This window comes from Setaria viridis, chromosome 9, assembly GCF_005286985.2.
Source record: "Setaria viridis chromosome 9, Setaria_viridis_v4.0, whole genome shotgun sequence".
Classification (NCBI taxonomy): domain Eukaryota; kingdom Viridiplantae; phylum Streptophyta; class Magnoliopsida; order Poales; family Poaceae; genus Setaria; species Setaria viridis.
Genome location: NC_048271.2, coordinates 35600430 through 35617575, shown reverse-complemented (window position 1 = coordinate 35617575; position 17146 = coordinate 35600430). Strand labels below are relative to the sequence as shown.

The 17146-nt window shown below is 39.6% G+C and overlaps 1 protein-coding gene across 1 annotated transcript in view; it reads right to left on the bottom strand.

The window, feature by feature from the left end:
- The window catches only part of LOC117836430 (uncharacterized), a 33370-nt gene that overhangs the window by 9271 nt on the left and 6953 nt on the right, over nt 1-17146 (bottom strand). The window contains exons 10-45 of the mRNA XM_072291285.1: nt 16562-16732; nt 15660-15749; nt 15267-15582; nt 15070-15174; nt 14899-14994; nt 14747-14814; nt 14085-14205; nt 13829-14005; nt 13512-13721; nt 13327-13436; nt 12800-12894; nt 12597-12697; nt 12314-12463; nt 12168-12242; nt 11599-12093; nt 11101-11433; nt 10880-11011; nt 10607-10720; nt 10351-10535; nt 10161-10269; nt 9724-9867; nt 9327-9611; nt 7089-7742; nt 6793-6981; nt 6027-6130; nt 5366-5655; nt 5204-5288; nt 4795-5112; nt 4355-4699; nt 3784-4270; nt 3494-3657; nt 2874-3033; nt 2471-2731; nt 437-625; nt 265-307; nt 61-185 (exon numbers count right to left, since the gene is read on the bottom strand). Of these exons, the coding sequence (XP_072147386.1) occupies nt 61-185; nt 265-307; nt 437-625; nt 2471-2731; nt 2874-3033; nt 3494-3657; nt 3784-4270; nt 4355-4699; nt 4795-5112; nt 5204-5288; nt 5366-5655; nt 6027-6130; nt 6793-6981; nt 7089-7742; nt 9327-9611; nt 9724-9867; nt 10161-10269; nt 10351-10535; nt 10607-10720; nt 10880-11011; nt 11101-11433; nt 11599-12093; nt 12168-12242; nt 12314-12463; nt 12597-12697; nt 12800-12894; nt 13327-13436; nt 13512-13721; nt 13829-14005; nt 14085-14205; nt 14747-14814; nt 14899-14994; nt 15070-15174; nt 15267-15582; nt 15660-15749; nt 16562-16732 (7096 nt within the window). The remainder of the gene's footprint in view (nt 1-60; nt 186-264; nt 308-436; nt 626-2470; nt 2732-2873; nt 3034-3493; nt 3658-3783; nt 4271-4354; nt 4700-4794; nt 5113-5203; nt 5289-5365; nt 5656-6026; nt 6131-6792; nt 6982-7088; nt 7743-9326; nt 9612-9723; nt 9868-10160; nt 10270-10350; nt 10536-10606; nt 10721-10879; nt 11012-11100; nt 11434-11598; nt 12094-12167; nt 12243-12313; nt 12464-12596; nt 12698-12799; nt 12895-13326; nt 13437-13511; nt 13722-13828; nt 14006-14084; nt 14206-14746; nt 14815-14898; nt 14995-15069; nt 15175-15266; nt 15583-15659; nt 15750-16561; nt 16733-17146) is intronic.

The window sequence follows — 17146 nt, the reverse complement described above, 5'->3', positions numbered from 1 at the left end:
GCACTCTTTTCTGAAATAGTGACTCAATCAATACATGGTTCTCAAAGTATCAGTTCTCACCACTGTCTTGGTTGACATAAGGTCACCTAGAGTCAAATCAAATTTAGCAGAGTCCGAATTTGAGGTAGGAGGGAGCTTTTGCACAACTTGCTTCAATGGAGCAGAGTATATTCCAACTGGTTGACCTGTTGTGAGCATAGATAATAAACTAGTGTAGGAAAACAAACAATATAATAATTATTGTTTTGCACTAAAACCACAAACCTCTACCAGCATCAAGCACAAGAAGCTCCAGAATATAACTATCCTGAAGTTTTTCAGGTGAAAACAAAATGTTAATAAAATGAAAACACGGCTGTTGAAAAAGTTACCACTAACCATAGTTAGAGCAACTGTCATGGATATCTAGAGGACAAGATGTGCTCATCTCACATACCTCAGATTCGACTTTGAAAAAGAACATCTCGTTCCAGTTCACCTTTCTAATGTTCTGTGACGAGTGTTCTCCAGCAGCAGCACAAGTACGGGCACTCTGTTGCCGAGGATCAGATATAGAATGATTTTCTGTAAAGAGCCGCACTGCAGTCATATATTCACCAGTTGCTAATCCTTCATCAACCTTGATCTGGGAAGGAAAACTAAGTTTAGAAGGACCGGAAAATGTCCTTTGCAACAATTTATTTAGCAGACAAGTTAATTGAAATATTGGGTTCAGACTATAATGTAAGACATGGGCTGGCTACATTTCAAAATTGGAATCAGTTGATATCCTTCACTAGCATATTATACGTGAACACTCTAGTTCCCATCTATGGTCAGAAAAGATGGGCTTGGACATCGTAACAGTAGGTATAGATCCAATACAGTTTAGCAGAAACTGGTCATCATCATCATCATCATCCAAGTTTCCCACTTCCGGTTGAGGTAATTTTGGAGTCTTGGAGGCCGGTTTATAGTCAATAATCAGTCAGTCAATACCACTCTGCAGTGTCTGTTGGCACTGGCTTTAAATGCTAGGGCATTTCAACATGTGCTAACAAAAAGCAAAATAGTAAAGCATGCTGTGGCAACTGTCTAGTAGCATGGGAAAAGGTTCAACGGCCTTTGGAATATGGAGGACTTGGGATCCATAATCTTGAACGTCTGGGCTGGGCTCTAAGAGTTTGCTGGCTGTGGGTGCAAAAGACAGATCCTGATAGGCCTTGGGCAGGCCTCCCGATTCAGGTCCCCCAGAGCGCCCAGACCCTGTTCAACATTACGGTGGATGCTATTGTGGGCAATGGGAAAGAAATTCGCTTTTGGTCTGATCGCTGGTTGGTCATACCATGGTGGAATTGGCCCCTAATTTATTCAAATCAGGCCCTACATGCACAGCCAAGAGGCGGACAGTAGCTCAAGCACTACAGAACCGAAAATGGGTGGAGGACATCACAGGAGCCCTCACAGTGCAAGTTCTTGTTGAATATCTGCAAATATGGGATTTGGTGGATGGTCTGGTCTTGCAGCATGAGCTACAGGATCATTATAGTTGGAAGTTAACCCAATCTGGTGCATATAGTAACAAGTCAGCCTATGCTGCATTCTTTGTAGGAACCATCAAAGTTGGCCCCTGGAGAAGGATTTGGAAGAGTTGGGCTCCTCCAAACTGTAAGTTTTTTATCTGGTTGGTGTTTCAGAATCGATGCTGGACCGCTGATCGCCTAGCGAAGCGGGGCTTGCCCCACCATGAGGTTTGCCCTTTTTTGTGATCAAGAAGAGGAGACAATACATCACTCGTTGGTGGGTTGTGTTTTCGTTCGACAAGTCTGGGTCTTGATCCTTCAACACCTGGGCCTCCTTGACCTGGCGCCTGGTGTCGCTGACACCCGTTTCGCTAGTTGGTGGAGGAAAGCTAGTGCAGCAGTACCAAAGGAACTAAGGAAGGGTTCAAATCTTTAATAATTCTGGTGGCCTGGGAAGTCTGGAAACACCGGAATGCTTGCGTGTTTGAGAAGATTAGACCCAACATCCAAGAGGTAATTAGGGTCTGTCAACATAGAAGGGGGTTGTTTCCCTCAAACAACATAGAAGGGGGTTTATGGTGCTTGGCAGGTGCTACTAAGCTCCATGAAGTCCTGTCCAGGTCGCTTGCCTCGGGAGTCTAAGATCCTGTAAGGTTCTGGTCGGCTGTTGCAGTTTTACTAGCCTGTGGCGCGGCTGTTTTTTAGTTGAGGCGTGGGTGTGTGTGGGTGTGTGGTTTCTGTACTCGGGGAGGGTCTTTCCAGACTCGTGTACTCTTTTTCTACCTTAATGAAATGACGCGCAGCTCTCCTGCGTAGTTCAAGAAAAAAAAAGTATAGATCAAAGAGTTGACCACTACCACTTCATCACAGAGCAAGCAACATGCAGGCGTACAGATGAAGCAGAAGATGCTGAAGATTCACCTAAAAGATCAAAAGGTACATAGTTGAGTGCAAAAGAAAAGAGCTACCTCAGCATCCGCGAGAATGGCAGTTACCATCAACCGATATGATTTAACAGATTTTCCATTTAAATGAGAATCCAATAGATTCTTTGAAGCAGGAACTTTTATGGACCTATCATCCCCAGATGGCAACAGAGTTACAAGTGAGCTGCTATTCTCAGTTGTTCTTATGTATATATCTTGCCCAAGTTTGTTTTGTGGGACAACATAATAACTTCTTCTTCGATGAACATCAAGAACTGGTTGTTCAGTGGAAGAAAATGTTTCCTGATAATAGAACAAAAGAACACTAACTCAGAAGATAAACGATGGCAAAAATGTTAACTAAATGCTTAAGTGTAGTTTCCACCTTTTTTTATAGATGGCAAGGCAACGAAATTGTTAAACATTAAGCTTAAAGTAGATATACCTTCTTGTATAATTCATCACCAAGGCTAATATTGTTCCAGCTAGCATAAGCTTGTGATAACATGTTTGTATTGGAAACTGATACATTCACATTCAGATCTCGAGTTGAGGTAATACGGAGTTGGCCAGGAGAACCTGGTGTATTCATGTCATATTGGTACCTGATATTCATCACAAAAGAATGAGTACCAAATTATGAAATAACAATTCAACAAGAAGCTGTGATTTTGTAAATAATATGGCGTTGCATGTGGCGGCTTAACAGGCAAGTAAAACAGGTGAAAACATTGTGGATTATCCAAGCTCAATTAATTATTACTAAATATTTATGAACACAAAATAATGAAAGTATTATCTATAATGTACTTATGATTTTAAACCAAGAAAAAGAACTCTTAAAGCATGGGCATTGTAAATTAGGCAGGATACCAATAAGAATGGTTTGTTTCTCATGAGATTTTCAGTTCATGTACGTTGTACTTTTTTGTGTGTGCATCCCTCAGTCATATTTATCTTTGTATACACATTTATTTCTATAAATATTATATAATTATTCAGTACGGTCCTCCCATACTGCTGAACTGCTCTCAAAAAGAAGAATTTAGTTCCTAGAGGAATTACCTGAGAAATCCATCCGTTGGTTCAATGAAGGGCTCCCATGAACTATACTTATCATTATAGGATCTAGCCACAAATGACAAGTTCACAGTTGCATTTAGATGATGAGAACCCCCATGGTATCTAAGGCCAACATCGTCAAAGGACATTCCAAATAACGGCACCATCTGCACGGAATAGTTCAAAAATCAAAACATAACATCAGAAGAGCTATTGCAATAAAGACATGAGTCAACAATCATTTGAGATGTTCAAATAATTGTGGCAAGCCATGTACTTTGTATAAGACTCACCATTCCTCCATAATCATCAAAGGAAACGGCTGAAAATGTTTTAATTTCAGCATCAACAACGATGTTATCTGAACTCCTTGATGTAGGTGGACCAGCAAGCTTCAGAGCAAGCCTCTTGGGAGGTTTCCTATATCCACTTCTCACAAGAAATGTACCGGCATCATTATCAACAGTCCATAAGCTAAAAGGTTCATATGTTCTAGCACTAGATGAATCCCATACACTTTCCTCAGAAAATTGACCTCCCATCACCATGTCACTTCTAATACATCTTAACAAACTGAAGTCCTCTTTCTCTGGAGAACTTTTAGATGCAACACATCCTAATGCCACAAAACCTGAAGGAGCTTTAGGAAACCAAAATGATATACCCTCAGTACCCCGGTGCTTCTTAATTCGACCAACAGGGTCATAACCTTCAGGAGCTCTGAGAAAAGTGTCTTCACCGGTATCACGAAGGACAACAGCTGAATTTGGTGGTTCATACCTACAAATGAAGTTAATTATTAAGTTGTATGTCACAATCGGAGCTTGGTTCTTAAATAAAAAAGACTAATTATATAAAAGATACCCGTTAACAGCTATGTCACCAAAGTAAAACATTCCTTCAGACAACATTGGACGCCATATTGAGAGCTTCTTTGGTGAAGAGGTCCCGCTATTTGACCAAATTAGTTTAAAGCTTGCTACCGCTTCAAATAGCCGACCTGAGGTCAATGCTGATCTCTCTAGCTGAGCGGCATCATTCCTACAATCTTGACTCCTAGAGATAGTCTTGGAAGATGAGCCTGCACTGTTGAACAGCATATGTCGAAGATCATAAGCATGTCCATGCATGCTCATGCTTGAAGGATATCCAGGTAAAAAGGAACCAAAAGAGTTGTCAACACGCCAGAATATCATGTTACCATTATCCCTGAAAAAGACAATTGAAGGACATAATGCATGAGTGAGTAATCTCTATAGCCATAGAACAAAAATGAAAACAAGTTCAGGTAATATATATTTGACCTCAGTGCAATGCAATCCCTTAAATTGCATGATGAAACCAAGGAAGCAGTTAAACAGAAAACTGAAGACAAAGGCGGTTCAGCAGCTCCAGGTGAAACAACACAACCCATTGCAACATAACCCGTGGGTGCTACAGGTAACCAAACAGAGCAGAGCTGGCCAACATTAGAGAGCTTATTCTTCGAGTCTCTCTCATTCTGATGAAAAACGTTTGTTCTTGGAGAACTAGATTGCCATACTAGCTTGTATGATAAAGGCCTTTTGACCCTTACAACATTTGTGTTCAAAGCAAGGACTCTTTTAGTAGGAGGGTCATTCCTAAGATGAAAAAATAATTAAATGTTACAGATCCTTCCACCAGAAAAGCAAGTTAAGAAAGAGACAGGAGAATGAAAGAGTAATCACAAACATTGGTGTGAGATAATCGCCAAAAATGGCATATCCAGATGGAGCACGTGGTCGCCAGAAAGAGAACACTTGATCATTCGTATTGCCTAAAACAAGTCAATGAATGCAAATTATAACATATGACTACAACTGTACACTAACATGACCACAAGTTTTATAGTACCTTGCACTGTTGCAACTTTATCAAACTGGTAGCACTCAAGTGACATTTTCTTTGACGACATCCTGAGAAATGCTGAAATTTCTTCCTCAACCGCTAAAAACAGTCTGAGAATACTAAAGGAAAAATTCATATATATTTCAGAAACCAGCACATGTAAATTTGTCTTTCCAGACGCGCTGGAATATTTCACAGCCATGTCAAATGGCTCTATAACTCTGATGCCATTACTCTCCATCTTTAAACCAAGTATGTTTCCATTCATCTCCATACTGCCACCTTTCATTATAAGCCTGTTGCATAAAAAGGGGGTTAGTCCCCAACAGAGTACAGAAAGAACATCATTTAATGTGTCAGCCACATGTTGGCAGAACCCTTTCCCCCTTACAAGAAATGGTGTGCTTCAATAAGTTCTCGGCACAGATGATTGTATGATTTTCTTGTCAGATGGAAATATGAAGTAAATGTAAAAGGAAAATGATGCAACATAAAATGCAATCAGCAATCTGGCTTTTTACCAACATAATTTATCCCATCCTGTATATGGTATATCAATATTTACTAACAAAATTAATATAGGCGGGGATCATAACCATCAACAAAAAAATAGTTTTAAGACAGAATTGAGAACTACATTGAACAAAGTGGCACTAGAAAACCTGACCTGCAATGTGCATCAGTATGTGCATGAATAACTTTTGTTGATAATGCTAAGTTTTCACCAGCATTTCTCGATGTACTATAGAAAGTAAGCTCTGGTCCAATAGCCTGAAACAATCAGGTAATCAGAAAATACACTTCGATCATACAGTTACAAAATGGCACTCGTGCGGATGCAGTGGTTTCAAAAATCACATCATGGAGTTGCTCCATAGTTTGTAAGTTGTAACCTGCTGGAAACCGCACTACTCAAAAGTCTGACACACACAGCTGGTGGACGCAAACCTTACAGATTTAGGAATCTTATTGTTAAGCTGCATGCACCAGCCCATTGATCCAAAAGCTTAAGTGCTCATGAGGGAAGGAGCGCACCCTCCCTCTCAGCTCCCGCAGGTCTAAAAAGATGTGCTATAGAGTGGGCTGCAACTTTTTTCTATTTAAAATGCATCAAATCATGCAAAAGCTTAAGCTTCTAACTGCAGGTGGGAAATAGACTGATATTTCAACAGTTACATTCAAACATAAAATCAAAAGTTAGATATTCCTGAACTTTCATGAATCTGCAGGGTTCGTAGCTTAGGGGAATTTGGGTTCGTAGCTTAGGGGAATTTCAAAGCAAATAATGTGAGCTTGCTTCAATAAGTGACATTGGTGTACATACATGACGAGGGGGGTGTATAGAATATGACATTGTGTGGTACAAGAGGAAAACTGTGTTAAAAGAGTTATGAATTCATGTCTGAACTATAGCTACAAGTACAAAGCAATACCTGTAACTCCAATATGAATTCCGTCGATATGTCAACACTTGCATTTTTAACAGTGTCTTCTGCAATTTCCTTGCTGGGAGCCGACAAGAGACCATCATCTTCTCTTATGAAGTAGACACAGTCATTCTCTGATGCTGAATAACAGCAATCATCACCGAGAGAGACACAGGAGTCCAAATATTCACCATTCTGTGGCAAGGTATTGAAAATTGCCAAGACCAAAAAGGTTCGGGGAGTTATATAGGTGTGGTAAGTAGAAAGTGAGAATAATAGGAATTGAAAGCACAGAATATTACCACTATAGTGACATTCCGAAACTGCAACCTCTTACACCCCAGCACATGAATGAAACTCTCAGAGCTAGGTCTTGAGAGGAGTTTCCCCTCTCTATCCAGCAAATATAACTTCCCACCCTTCCCATCATATATAAAGTGATCAAATCTTTCACTATCAACAATCAAGGGCTTCTGAGGTGAAAGACTAAATGTTGAACCCTCCTGATAATAAATCTGATCATTCAATATTACTGGAGAAATCATGTGTAGAAGATCCTTGTCTTCATCATTGGATAAAAGACTCCGAGCAGATGGCACAAAGAACTCAACTATTGCTAGTAAGAAGTCAAGTGCCACAAGAAACTTGGGTCGCTGAACACATAGATAGAGAGATGACGAAGATTTCCGGAAGATGGCATCAAGAATGAGCATTGAGGGGATTGGCTCAAGACCTAGATCCTTTTGTATTCTTTGTTCACCTGAATCAAGTTCATTATGATTATCATAGCCATCAACGGATGATGTGTCTCGAACGGTTGCAGATTTCCCAATGGCAAGCCTTAACTCATCTTTTGTTCCTTCACGACCATCAAAAACAGAAAAGCCTTTGAGGGTAGCGTACAGAAAACTCTCCTCTCGTGTGTTTGATTTGTATAGAAGCCATGCGCCACTCGCCTGCATACAGAAAATATATGAGAGGTAAACCAATCCCAACAAAGAGCTATAGACCCATATGAAAGAAATCCCCAAAAGGAAAAAAAAACATTTACTTAAAATCTGACCCAGAGTCAGTAAATAGGACACACCAGAAGAATACTTTAACACACACAGAAACAGCATAAAAATTGTTATCTGATTCTCAAGTTACTATAGACACCTATACCAATTCCACAGTCTTATATTCTATCAAAATTTGGACAGATGTACCTCCATCCCTCTAGGATGTCCTTTGTTTGTGTTCACTACTCACATAGCTGAGATTCAGCAGCTCCTTAAAAGAACTTGGCCGGTGGGGGGAAAGACCGCCACCGCAGTAGCCCCCACGGTATTTCACTAAGAAGAGCTCAACCGGAGCCCGGCCAAGAAAAGTCACGAAAGCTGGCCACCTCATACATGGGAATGCACCCCTTGTGGTTCGAGCCTTGACCCGTGCTTTGAGGCCCAACCCACACAATCAGCCCCTTACACGAGGGCCCACCCACCACCCACCACAGGTTGGTTCACCCATGCCAGCCAAGAGAATCAGCGAGTGATTTTTTTTACCCTGTTGTATATACATCTATGGGCCCACCAAAAGGTTTGGACAGTCCTAAATATGGAGCTGGACGGCGTAGTCTACATGGAAAGACAGGAACTAGTCGAGGATTAGAAAAGTACTCGTTGTAATAAGAGTAGAACTCCTCTAGTCGTATCCGACTAGTATTCTTGTAACCAACCGACCTATAACCTTGCCCCCGACTATAAAAGGCGAGGCAGGGACCCCCTACAAAGCAATTCAATCCAACTAAAACATAGGACGTAGGGTATTACGCAATCTAGCGGCCCGAACCTGTCTAAATCGTGTGTCGGTGTTTAGAGTTCCTGATCTCGACGAGCCCCACTAACCAAAACACTACCTCGGGCACCCCCCTCAGTAGGTTGCCGGGTCTAAACACCGACATACCCAGCCTGAAATTTGCTCCCACGGGGATTCGATCCCAGGACCTAGGGTGCTACTAAGGTCACTGCAACTACTACGTTACAGGCCTCTTCGCTCAGCAGCTCCTTACAAATGACCAAATATCAAGACTGCAAACCCACTGAATGTAGTTTAATATTTTTATTTGTTGGGCTAGGAGTCCACCTAATTTTCCTCATGGAAGACTGGCTGGCGTCCATTTTAAAAGTTGTTGTGCTGTCTAGTGATGAGAACTGGTACTAAATGCTAATACACACCTCATTTTTCTAGACTTTGGACGAACGAACTAAAACCTAAGAAGTTTTCGTTAGAATTTACATTTTTCTTGCAAAACTATCACAAGGCTACTTCAGTTTACTTGTAAAAATACACTTGCTGATACCAGTCAGCTAGAGAACGAAATGCTAACCAAAGTTTTAGGGATAATGTCAGAAGTGGTATGTCACTGTACGGAGTTGTGTTCATGCAAGCTTTCAATATGATTATGAGACAAGCCCAGGTAAAGAAAAGGAAAAGCTATGAAAAACAAACAGAGCAGTCAATGCAGTTCCAAAGTATTTTTCTCTACAAAAATTGAGTACCTGCACACTAGCCAGAGGAGAATCTCTTGTCGATCCTGAATGCAGCGAAAGCTCAACCAGATTTACTGAGACAGAAAATTTATTAGATATCCATGTTTCCTCATCTTGGGACAAGTCCTGAATACTTTCAGAAGATGCCGATGCATGAGATGGAGTAGTGGAAGTGCCATATTGAGGGTCATTCAGAGTTGGCACAGTACGTGGTGTCTCAGAGAAGTTAGACAATGCGCATTCAGATATGATCTCATATTCTCGATTGGATAGTGCTGCTTTCAAAACATCCACCTAAGAGATATTGTTGGTAAAAGAAATGAGTGTCTCAATGAAGCTACAAGAAAAACAAATGAATCTAACCAGGGACCTCCAATGAAAGATGTGTTCAGAGCAAATGTGCTACCTTAATTGCTGCCTCCACCGCTGGCAACTGATGCCTGAGATCACGCAATGATCTACGAAGTTCAAATGAGAGGCCTTCCACATCTTGAATTATGGTTTCACCACGCACCATATCCATACCAATAACTAAATTTATGTCCTTTACCTACAAAAGGAAGTTTAATCGTTCTATAAAAATGATTTTAAGCATGGTGGCATGAGGAATAAGATGTGCAAAACAGGTGTTTGTTTGCCCAGTGTTCTAAATAGGAAACTAAATCATAAAAGATCAACATGACAGGAACTTCCTGCGAGCCCAAAACATAATAATCATAATAAGATACAATCAGTCATGGCTAATATAAGCTGCAGCCTCTTACTATTTTACAAGAAGATCAGCTATATGCATTTATAAACTAAGATCACAATGGCATATATTTGTTGACAAAATGAACTTACTGTAACTGTCAAAATGTCTAAGTGAACAGCGCTCATCTCATTCTTATCACCACCTATCCACTGGAATTCATTTTGGACTGTTATGTATAGGACATCAAGCTCCAAAAAGCTGCAAACCAATGTGATCATCTTTAAGATATGATACAAGTAAATGAATAAACCATGTTCATATACATGAAAGCATCCTTACTCAGCACTATCAGTTTCACGGGGCATAACAATTATAGGCCTGCTGAAAGAAACATCCAATTTGAGAGCAGGTGAACCTTCCATATCGGTTTTGCTAACCCACTTCTCTGAGTTAGTCACATCGTCTTTCAGCTTTACAACACCGTCAGAACTTTTTGGGACAAGTCCCATAAAGTAACTGATAATCTGCAGAGAGGGACGGAGACTGATTAAACTATTTGCAGAATCAAGAAACATATTGAGCTCTAAAACCATACCTCTTGAACAAAACGGTTCAGGTAAACAATTCTAACTTCAGAAAGCTGCCCTACAAGGCTATAGTCATAACCGCAATAATCTTCATCACCAACATTGTATGAACTAAAGTCAATCTGCACCATGATTTTGAAAACTGATTATTCTTCTATGATTCATAAAAAGATTATTTCTAGAAAGGAACAATTTCTTGCATTCAAAAAAAGAAAGGAACAATTTCAAGCATAATAAATTAAAGCCTCCAACAAGCAAGTGAAATCAATTAACATGAATACCTCCACAAATGAACGTCCTCCAGGATTTCGCATGTCACAAACCCAAAAGTAAGGGTGACTGCTACGGAGACTATCATCACTTATTTTAAGGTTTCCAAGTGCAGCCTTTATGCTGAATGATGATGTGAACACCTTGAGTAATGTCACAGATAGTCAAGACCCCAGTATGCATTAGAAAATCCAAAGCAAAATCTATCACGGATTAGAAACAGTCATATTACCTTTATATCAGTCGAGAGGTTATTTTGTGATAAAGTAGCAAGCCGATCACCATTCTCATTCATCAGTAATATCTGCGCCTCTGCCATGCTAGACGTAAGATGAAAAACTATTCTGCTTTTACCTTTAGCCAGTAACCCTTTTATGGCTGGCTCTGGTTCCAGATCAGACTTAGATTCCTCAATTGTACCATCTTCTACAGTAGCAGGATATGTGTCTTTATATTTATTAGTGTCCGGCCCGTTTGCAAGATTGATGGCATTCATAAATTCCATGATTGCAATAACAGTTGGCCGATGGCAAAAGAAGGTCAAAGTAGCAACAGTTACAACTACCTGGTAAAACGAAGAAAAATATGAGCTATCACACATGATCAAGGTGGTAGGAGGAATAGCTACATCCATACAATAAACCCAAGCATGATCAAGACTCTAGAAGGAACAGGTACATCCGTACAAAAAAACATAAGCATATAATGTAATGAGATTTGAGATAATTACCCTGTTGTCCAAGTTGTTGTACTGGGGAGAATGCTGATCATAAATCACAATCTGAGCTTTCACAAAACTATCGATAGTATCATTACCATCCAAAGTGAATCCAACTGTTTGAAGTTCACTGTCTGGTATCAAACCAGGTATTCGACTAAATGTCGGGGGCTGTAGGGAAGGAAGACTAGCAGGCAAGAAATTCTGGGTACTAAAATAATCTGATATGGTCCTCTCTTGAAGCATAGGTGTTTCAAATTCATCAAAATCGTCTGATGCCTCAAAAAAGTTTTCCTCGCTGTCATTTTTCTTCAATGGAGTGCCTTTAGGTCCTGCACTGTTCTTTCGACTAGGTGAGGGGACTTCTTGGGTTTGCATGCTATTGATAAAAGACCTTGCCAAGAACCTTGGCACTGGACTTCCTGGGTAATAATACTGGTCTTCAATTTCTAGTGACCCCAAAATAGTTCCTATCAGTAAATTGCCACCTTTAACTGAAAGTTCAACCTGTTTGTTCCAAAAGAAAAAATATATAAAATAAGTTGTAAAGCAAGGAACAAAACAGAAGAAAAGATTGGTACCTGGCCACCAACTGCCCGAAATTCAAATAGGCTGCTCTCCTTAGCTAGCAGAACCTTTTTTAGTTTGTGGTCATCCTACAGAAGCATGGGTTACATTATTAACATTAAATCAAGATTACAAAGAATATTAGTTAAGAAAGAAATACCTCATAGCCACACGAAAAGCATATCTTCAGCTCATCAAGAATGCCAGCAACAAATAATTTTTCTGTGTCAACATCCGCAAAGTTGCCTTTGAATGAGTTGCTCTCTGATGGGAGAGCAACTTCAGGAAAGCTAGAAACTGCAGCAGAACCCTGCAAGAAGGCTAAATTGTAAGGATGCCAACAGAAGATAAATAAACAGCGGGGGCCTCCCTCGCTGTATTTACATAAAAAAAAGAAGATAAATAATGTAAGCGGCCAAAAACAAGAAAAGAGCAAGGAGTACCGATGCACGGTATATAGCAGCCTGCAAGCGGCTCTGCCATATCTTCCGTCCTTCCTCATTGTCAAACAAAAAAATTAAAGCACCAGTGTCTTCCAGAATCTGTAAAAGAAGAAAGTTTATTAAGATAATAATTTATGTCAGGAAGACTGAAGCAGAAAAATATTGATGAAGTAAATAATGAACTATACTACTTGAACATTCCTTGGGATTAACTTGACCAGAATCGTGCAGTGCCAGGATGTTATGCACACAATTTGTAAGCTCAGCAGGGACCTGATGAACTTGTTTCCCACGTAAACTGCAACTCAATACAAGCAGGTAAAAACAAGTGTGCAGGCACCAAAAAAAAACAAAATGATTAGAAAACATGAATATAATCACATGATTATGTCTAACAGACATAGATTTCACTATCATGTTGTCATTGAAACGTTAAAGGTGTTAAGCAATGTAAAATATTTGGTGGCCTCTGGTTCCGAAAGCACGAATCACCATGAGGCCTCATAAGTTTCTACCATTGCTGAAGCAACGGCTCATGATGACAATGCTGACAAGTATTTGAAGTTTCATATGTTGGAAAGTCGAGTAATTTGCTGAGGTAAACACAATAAATTCAGGGGTAGTATTCCGTGGAATCCCAGACAACATCAAATCAACATGCATGTAGATACTATAAACTCAAAACCTGACAATAACTTAGAATTCATAACTATATAGGAAAGTTAATAACCTGAACCATTGCTTGTATGTAGTGGATGTTGAATTTTCAAATACATAGAGAAATGGGCCCACCAGACGCAAGTATCTGCGTTGCCAAGCAGCTTCTCGGTTTCCAACACCCTAATAGCATATAAAAAATATGACATAATCCCTAAATGATCAATCATTAGTGAGTGCATTACAAAGAATGTAAACCTTCCACGCAAGAAGAGACGACCATCCTTCAAAATCAGCCTGATCCCACAAATGTTCAAGATCTGAAGTGCTATTCTCACTATCACTATCTTGAAAAATCTTTAAAATTTCCATCAAACGATGATAGCGTGCTGGAGAAAAATGAAACCCCAGGGAAGGAACCCGTAACGCCATTCTTGTGGAAGGATATAGAGGACTCTCCAACTGGATCTGTGCGACGAAAGGAGCAACGAACCATGTCATGTGGATAACATTTAATTTCCCTCCTTTTATCTTTCAATTATTTTGTGTGAGAGGTAGGTGGAGTACTATTTTACCTGCTGAAGCTTCAAAGCAATCCCACACTTGTCAATTACTGGCAACAAGTTGATTCCATCAGATGTTTCATTCCAATGGTAATCACCATCCACCAGAAATGCAGATACATCACTAAGCACCAAATTGAAGTTTAGATATATATCCTGCTCTTCTGAAGAATAGGAATCCCATATTTCCTGAAGCAACAAGTGGCATTAGTAGCTATCTAAACGAACTGCTTAAGATAAAATCATACTTGCAAACAGCGGACACAACCTCTGTCCGAAGAACTAAATTTCCAAGGTCAAGCAAAAGCTTAGTCTCATGTACATCATCTGGTCGGAACTTGGTAGGAACAGTAATTTTAGGAGCAGCAATATCCATGTTCAGTGAAAACCTGGTAGGGTTAAGTAATACATTAGTCAGCATCGAAGAAGGGATAGACAAAATAAAATGTAACTAAATTCTTTAGTGTGACGTTATAATAGAAGCAAAGGAGTAAAGAAAATGATGTAGACATCTAGAGCAATTCAAATATAGTCGATTGAATCATTTTATCGACCTTTCCTTTGGATTTATTATCCGATGACATCACGTAATTTCATGTTATAGAAAAAGCGACAACAAATCCTTACTTTTACATAAAACCACAACCCCATTTTTCAAATTCCTTTTTGAGGTTAAAATGCTAGCAAAATATTTCATCAACTTATTGCAGTTAATAAGCACTTAACTGTTGTTGCTACATCTTTTTTTTCTTATTCCATATAAAAAATTACTGGTAGGAAGCTAATAATGCACAGATTGCTCCATGAAAAGCTACTGAAGTCTTATTGAACCCACAATTCCAAAAAAAATGATTTTTACTATTTTTTTATCCACGTCAATATTTTTTCACCTTTTCGGTGTACAAAATTGGTGGGGGGGAATATACTAACCTGGACTGATCTTTTAGCACCCGAGTCATTTGCTGTTGAGCGGTCCGTTTAACTTCATCTAGTGTCATCTTCACAAAGCAACAAAGAATGATCAATCAATCATTCGATCCCACGAAACAGTCTTGCTTCAAATCAAATTTACTTGTAGATACCTGTACAGCAGCAGCAGTTTCTAGTGCCAGGTTCTGGCTAATGGTAGGGCTACTCTTGAAGAAGCCAACGATTTGATCAATCGAATCTTTTAAATACTATCAGAACAGGAACTCAAATCATGAACGAGTAGACAAATGCATGCAGACTAAGGTATAACAAGAATAGCTTACAGTTATATAACAAGGAGAAGCTTTAGCTGTCAAACTCCAGTCCAGTTGCTCATCAAATGGTTTGTAGGAGAAGATACCAACAAAAGAGTCAACAACATTTGCGCTCTGGTACATACAGAACATAGAATCGTTTGAGTGACTGCCATAATTTACTATGAAAGTGTAAAAAGGCTAACTGAAGAACCAGACACAGGAACCTCAGCAAGCAGGCCATATGGAGATAACAGCCTGTAGGAACCAAGCTTCAGATCAAATATTTTTGCCTCCGGATACATTTTCAAGTTACAGCTGAAATCTTGACACGAGAGATCAGCAAGGAACTCCGAATCATCAATGGTAAGCTTTGATGCATTATGCTTCATACGTATCTCAAAATAAAATTGCATCAGTTTCATGTCCTGCTCATCAGGGATATACTCGGTGTTTTCTTTGTATCCAATGATCCGATTTAATCTTTCCCAATCTTCATCAGTAAAACTCTTTGAATCTTCCTCGTCCTTTGAAGAGCCAGTCCTGTATGAAGAACAAAGATTAGTTACCACATATTTAACAATTCAGAAACAATAAGATTGTATGGGCCAGAAATCAACCATCCAAATGACCACCAGGATTGCTTTTTATTTTGTTGAGCATACTGATACGCTTCTGCTGACTGTTCTACAAACTTGTGAGCCAGCATCCTACACAAAGTAAGAAGATTAAATATAACTGAATAAAGGAATCTACAATCAGCAATGGGATAAATGGCGCAGTATAAGCACATGAATTTTGAATCACGTGCAAAATGCATCCAAACTGCTTCATGGATTATAAATTGAAAAAGTGAAGAATCAAAAACATGTGCTGCTCAAGCGACTACATAATGCAATACATCTTGAGCTCAAAAAAAGGGAAAGAAAGCTCAAACAGCAAAGATGACCTATTTAAGAATCAGAGATTTTCTGGCACAGTTGCATGCAAAACATCATGGACTAGAAATAATTTTGAGAAGATTCAATACATGGTAACATGCTCAGGAACAAGCGAGCATGTCACTCTTGTTCGTCAGGAAAGAAAGGGGGGTGGGGGTGGGGGGGCAGAGCAGGTGATATTCACTGATCTTTCCTGGGGAAGAGGGTACATGAGCGACTAAAAGCACACCAGAAGTGAAAAAGAAAAGAAACAAGATGAACTTATTTTGCTGTCGCTGTTGTTTGTTAGGAAAGGGGTAGGGGGTGGGGGGTGGGGGGGCAATAACAGTGTAGCGCTCAAGGAAAAAAAACAGTGCAATGAGGACATGAGGTGAACTTCTTTTGTGGATTAATCTATGATCACCATGCACAAAACTGTGAAGGCAAAACATTCTGGCAACCACCCTAAATTCTATATTACTCTTTAAGGAACCTCTAGCACAGATCATGGGACATTGCTACCAGCTTTTTCACTTAATATTTGCATCCATGATTTGCAGGATAACCCCCTTGGAGGATGTATTCAAATAAAAGCATGTCACCTCCACTGTAGAATAACCTCCATATCAAGTTCACGGTCCAGCCTCTTAATCTCCTCATGGTCATCAACAACCAGTCGGCTCATGTCAGATTTCAACAGAGATGCATATAAAGATACATATTCCTTCCGAAGTCGTGCATATCTCAACAATTGCTCCCAAGATAGACTCCCACTGCACATATAAGCTAGATGTATCACCGCAAAAGAATCGACAACATCGTATCGACATAAAAGCACATGAAATGATGAGACAAACGATATCAAAGTTAAAGAAAATGTCCAACAAATATCAGTGATACTACTTGAACACCCATCCTAGCACAAAGTGATGGAATCGACAACATCGTATTGACATAAAAGCACATGAAATGATGAGACATAAATGATATCAAAGTTAAAGAAAATGTCTAACAAAATATCAGTGATACTACTTGAACACCCAACCTAGTGCAAAGTGATGATAAGACATGAAGCATCAAATCAATTGCCAGGATAGTCAGCTGTTGAGTCACCTGTTACTGCTCAATTGTTTTCTTTGTTCTTACATAAAAGTAGCCTACATATGGTACAACACTACAAAAACAAA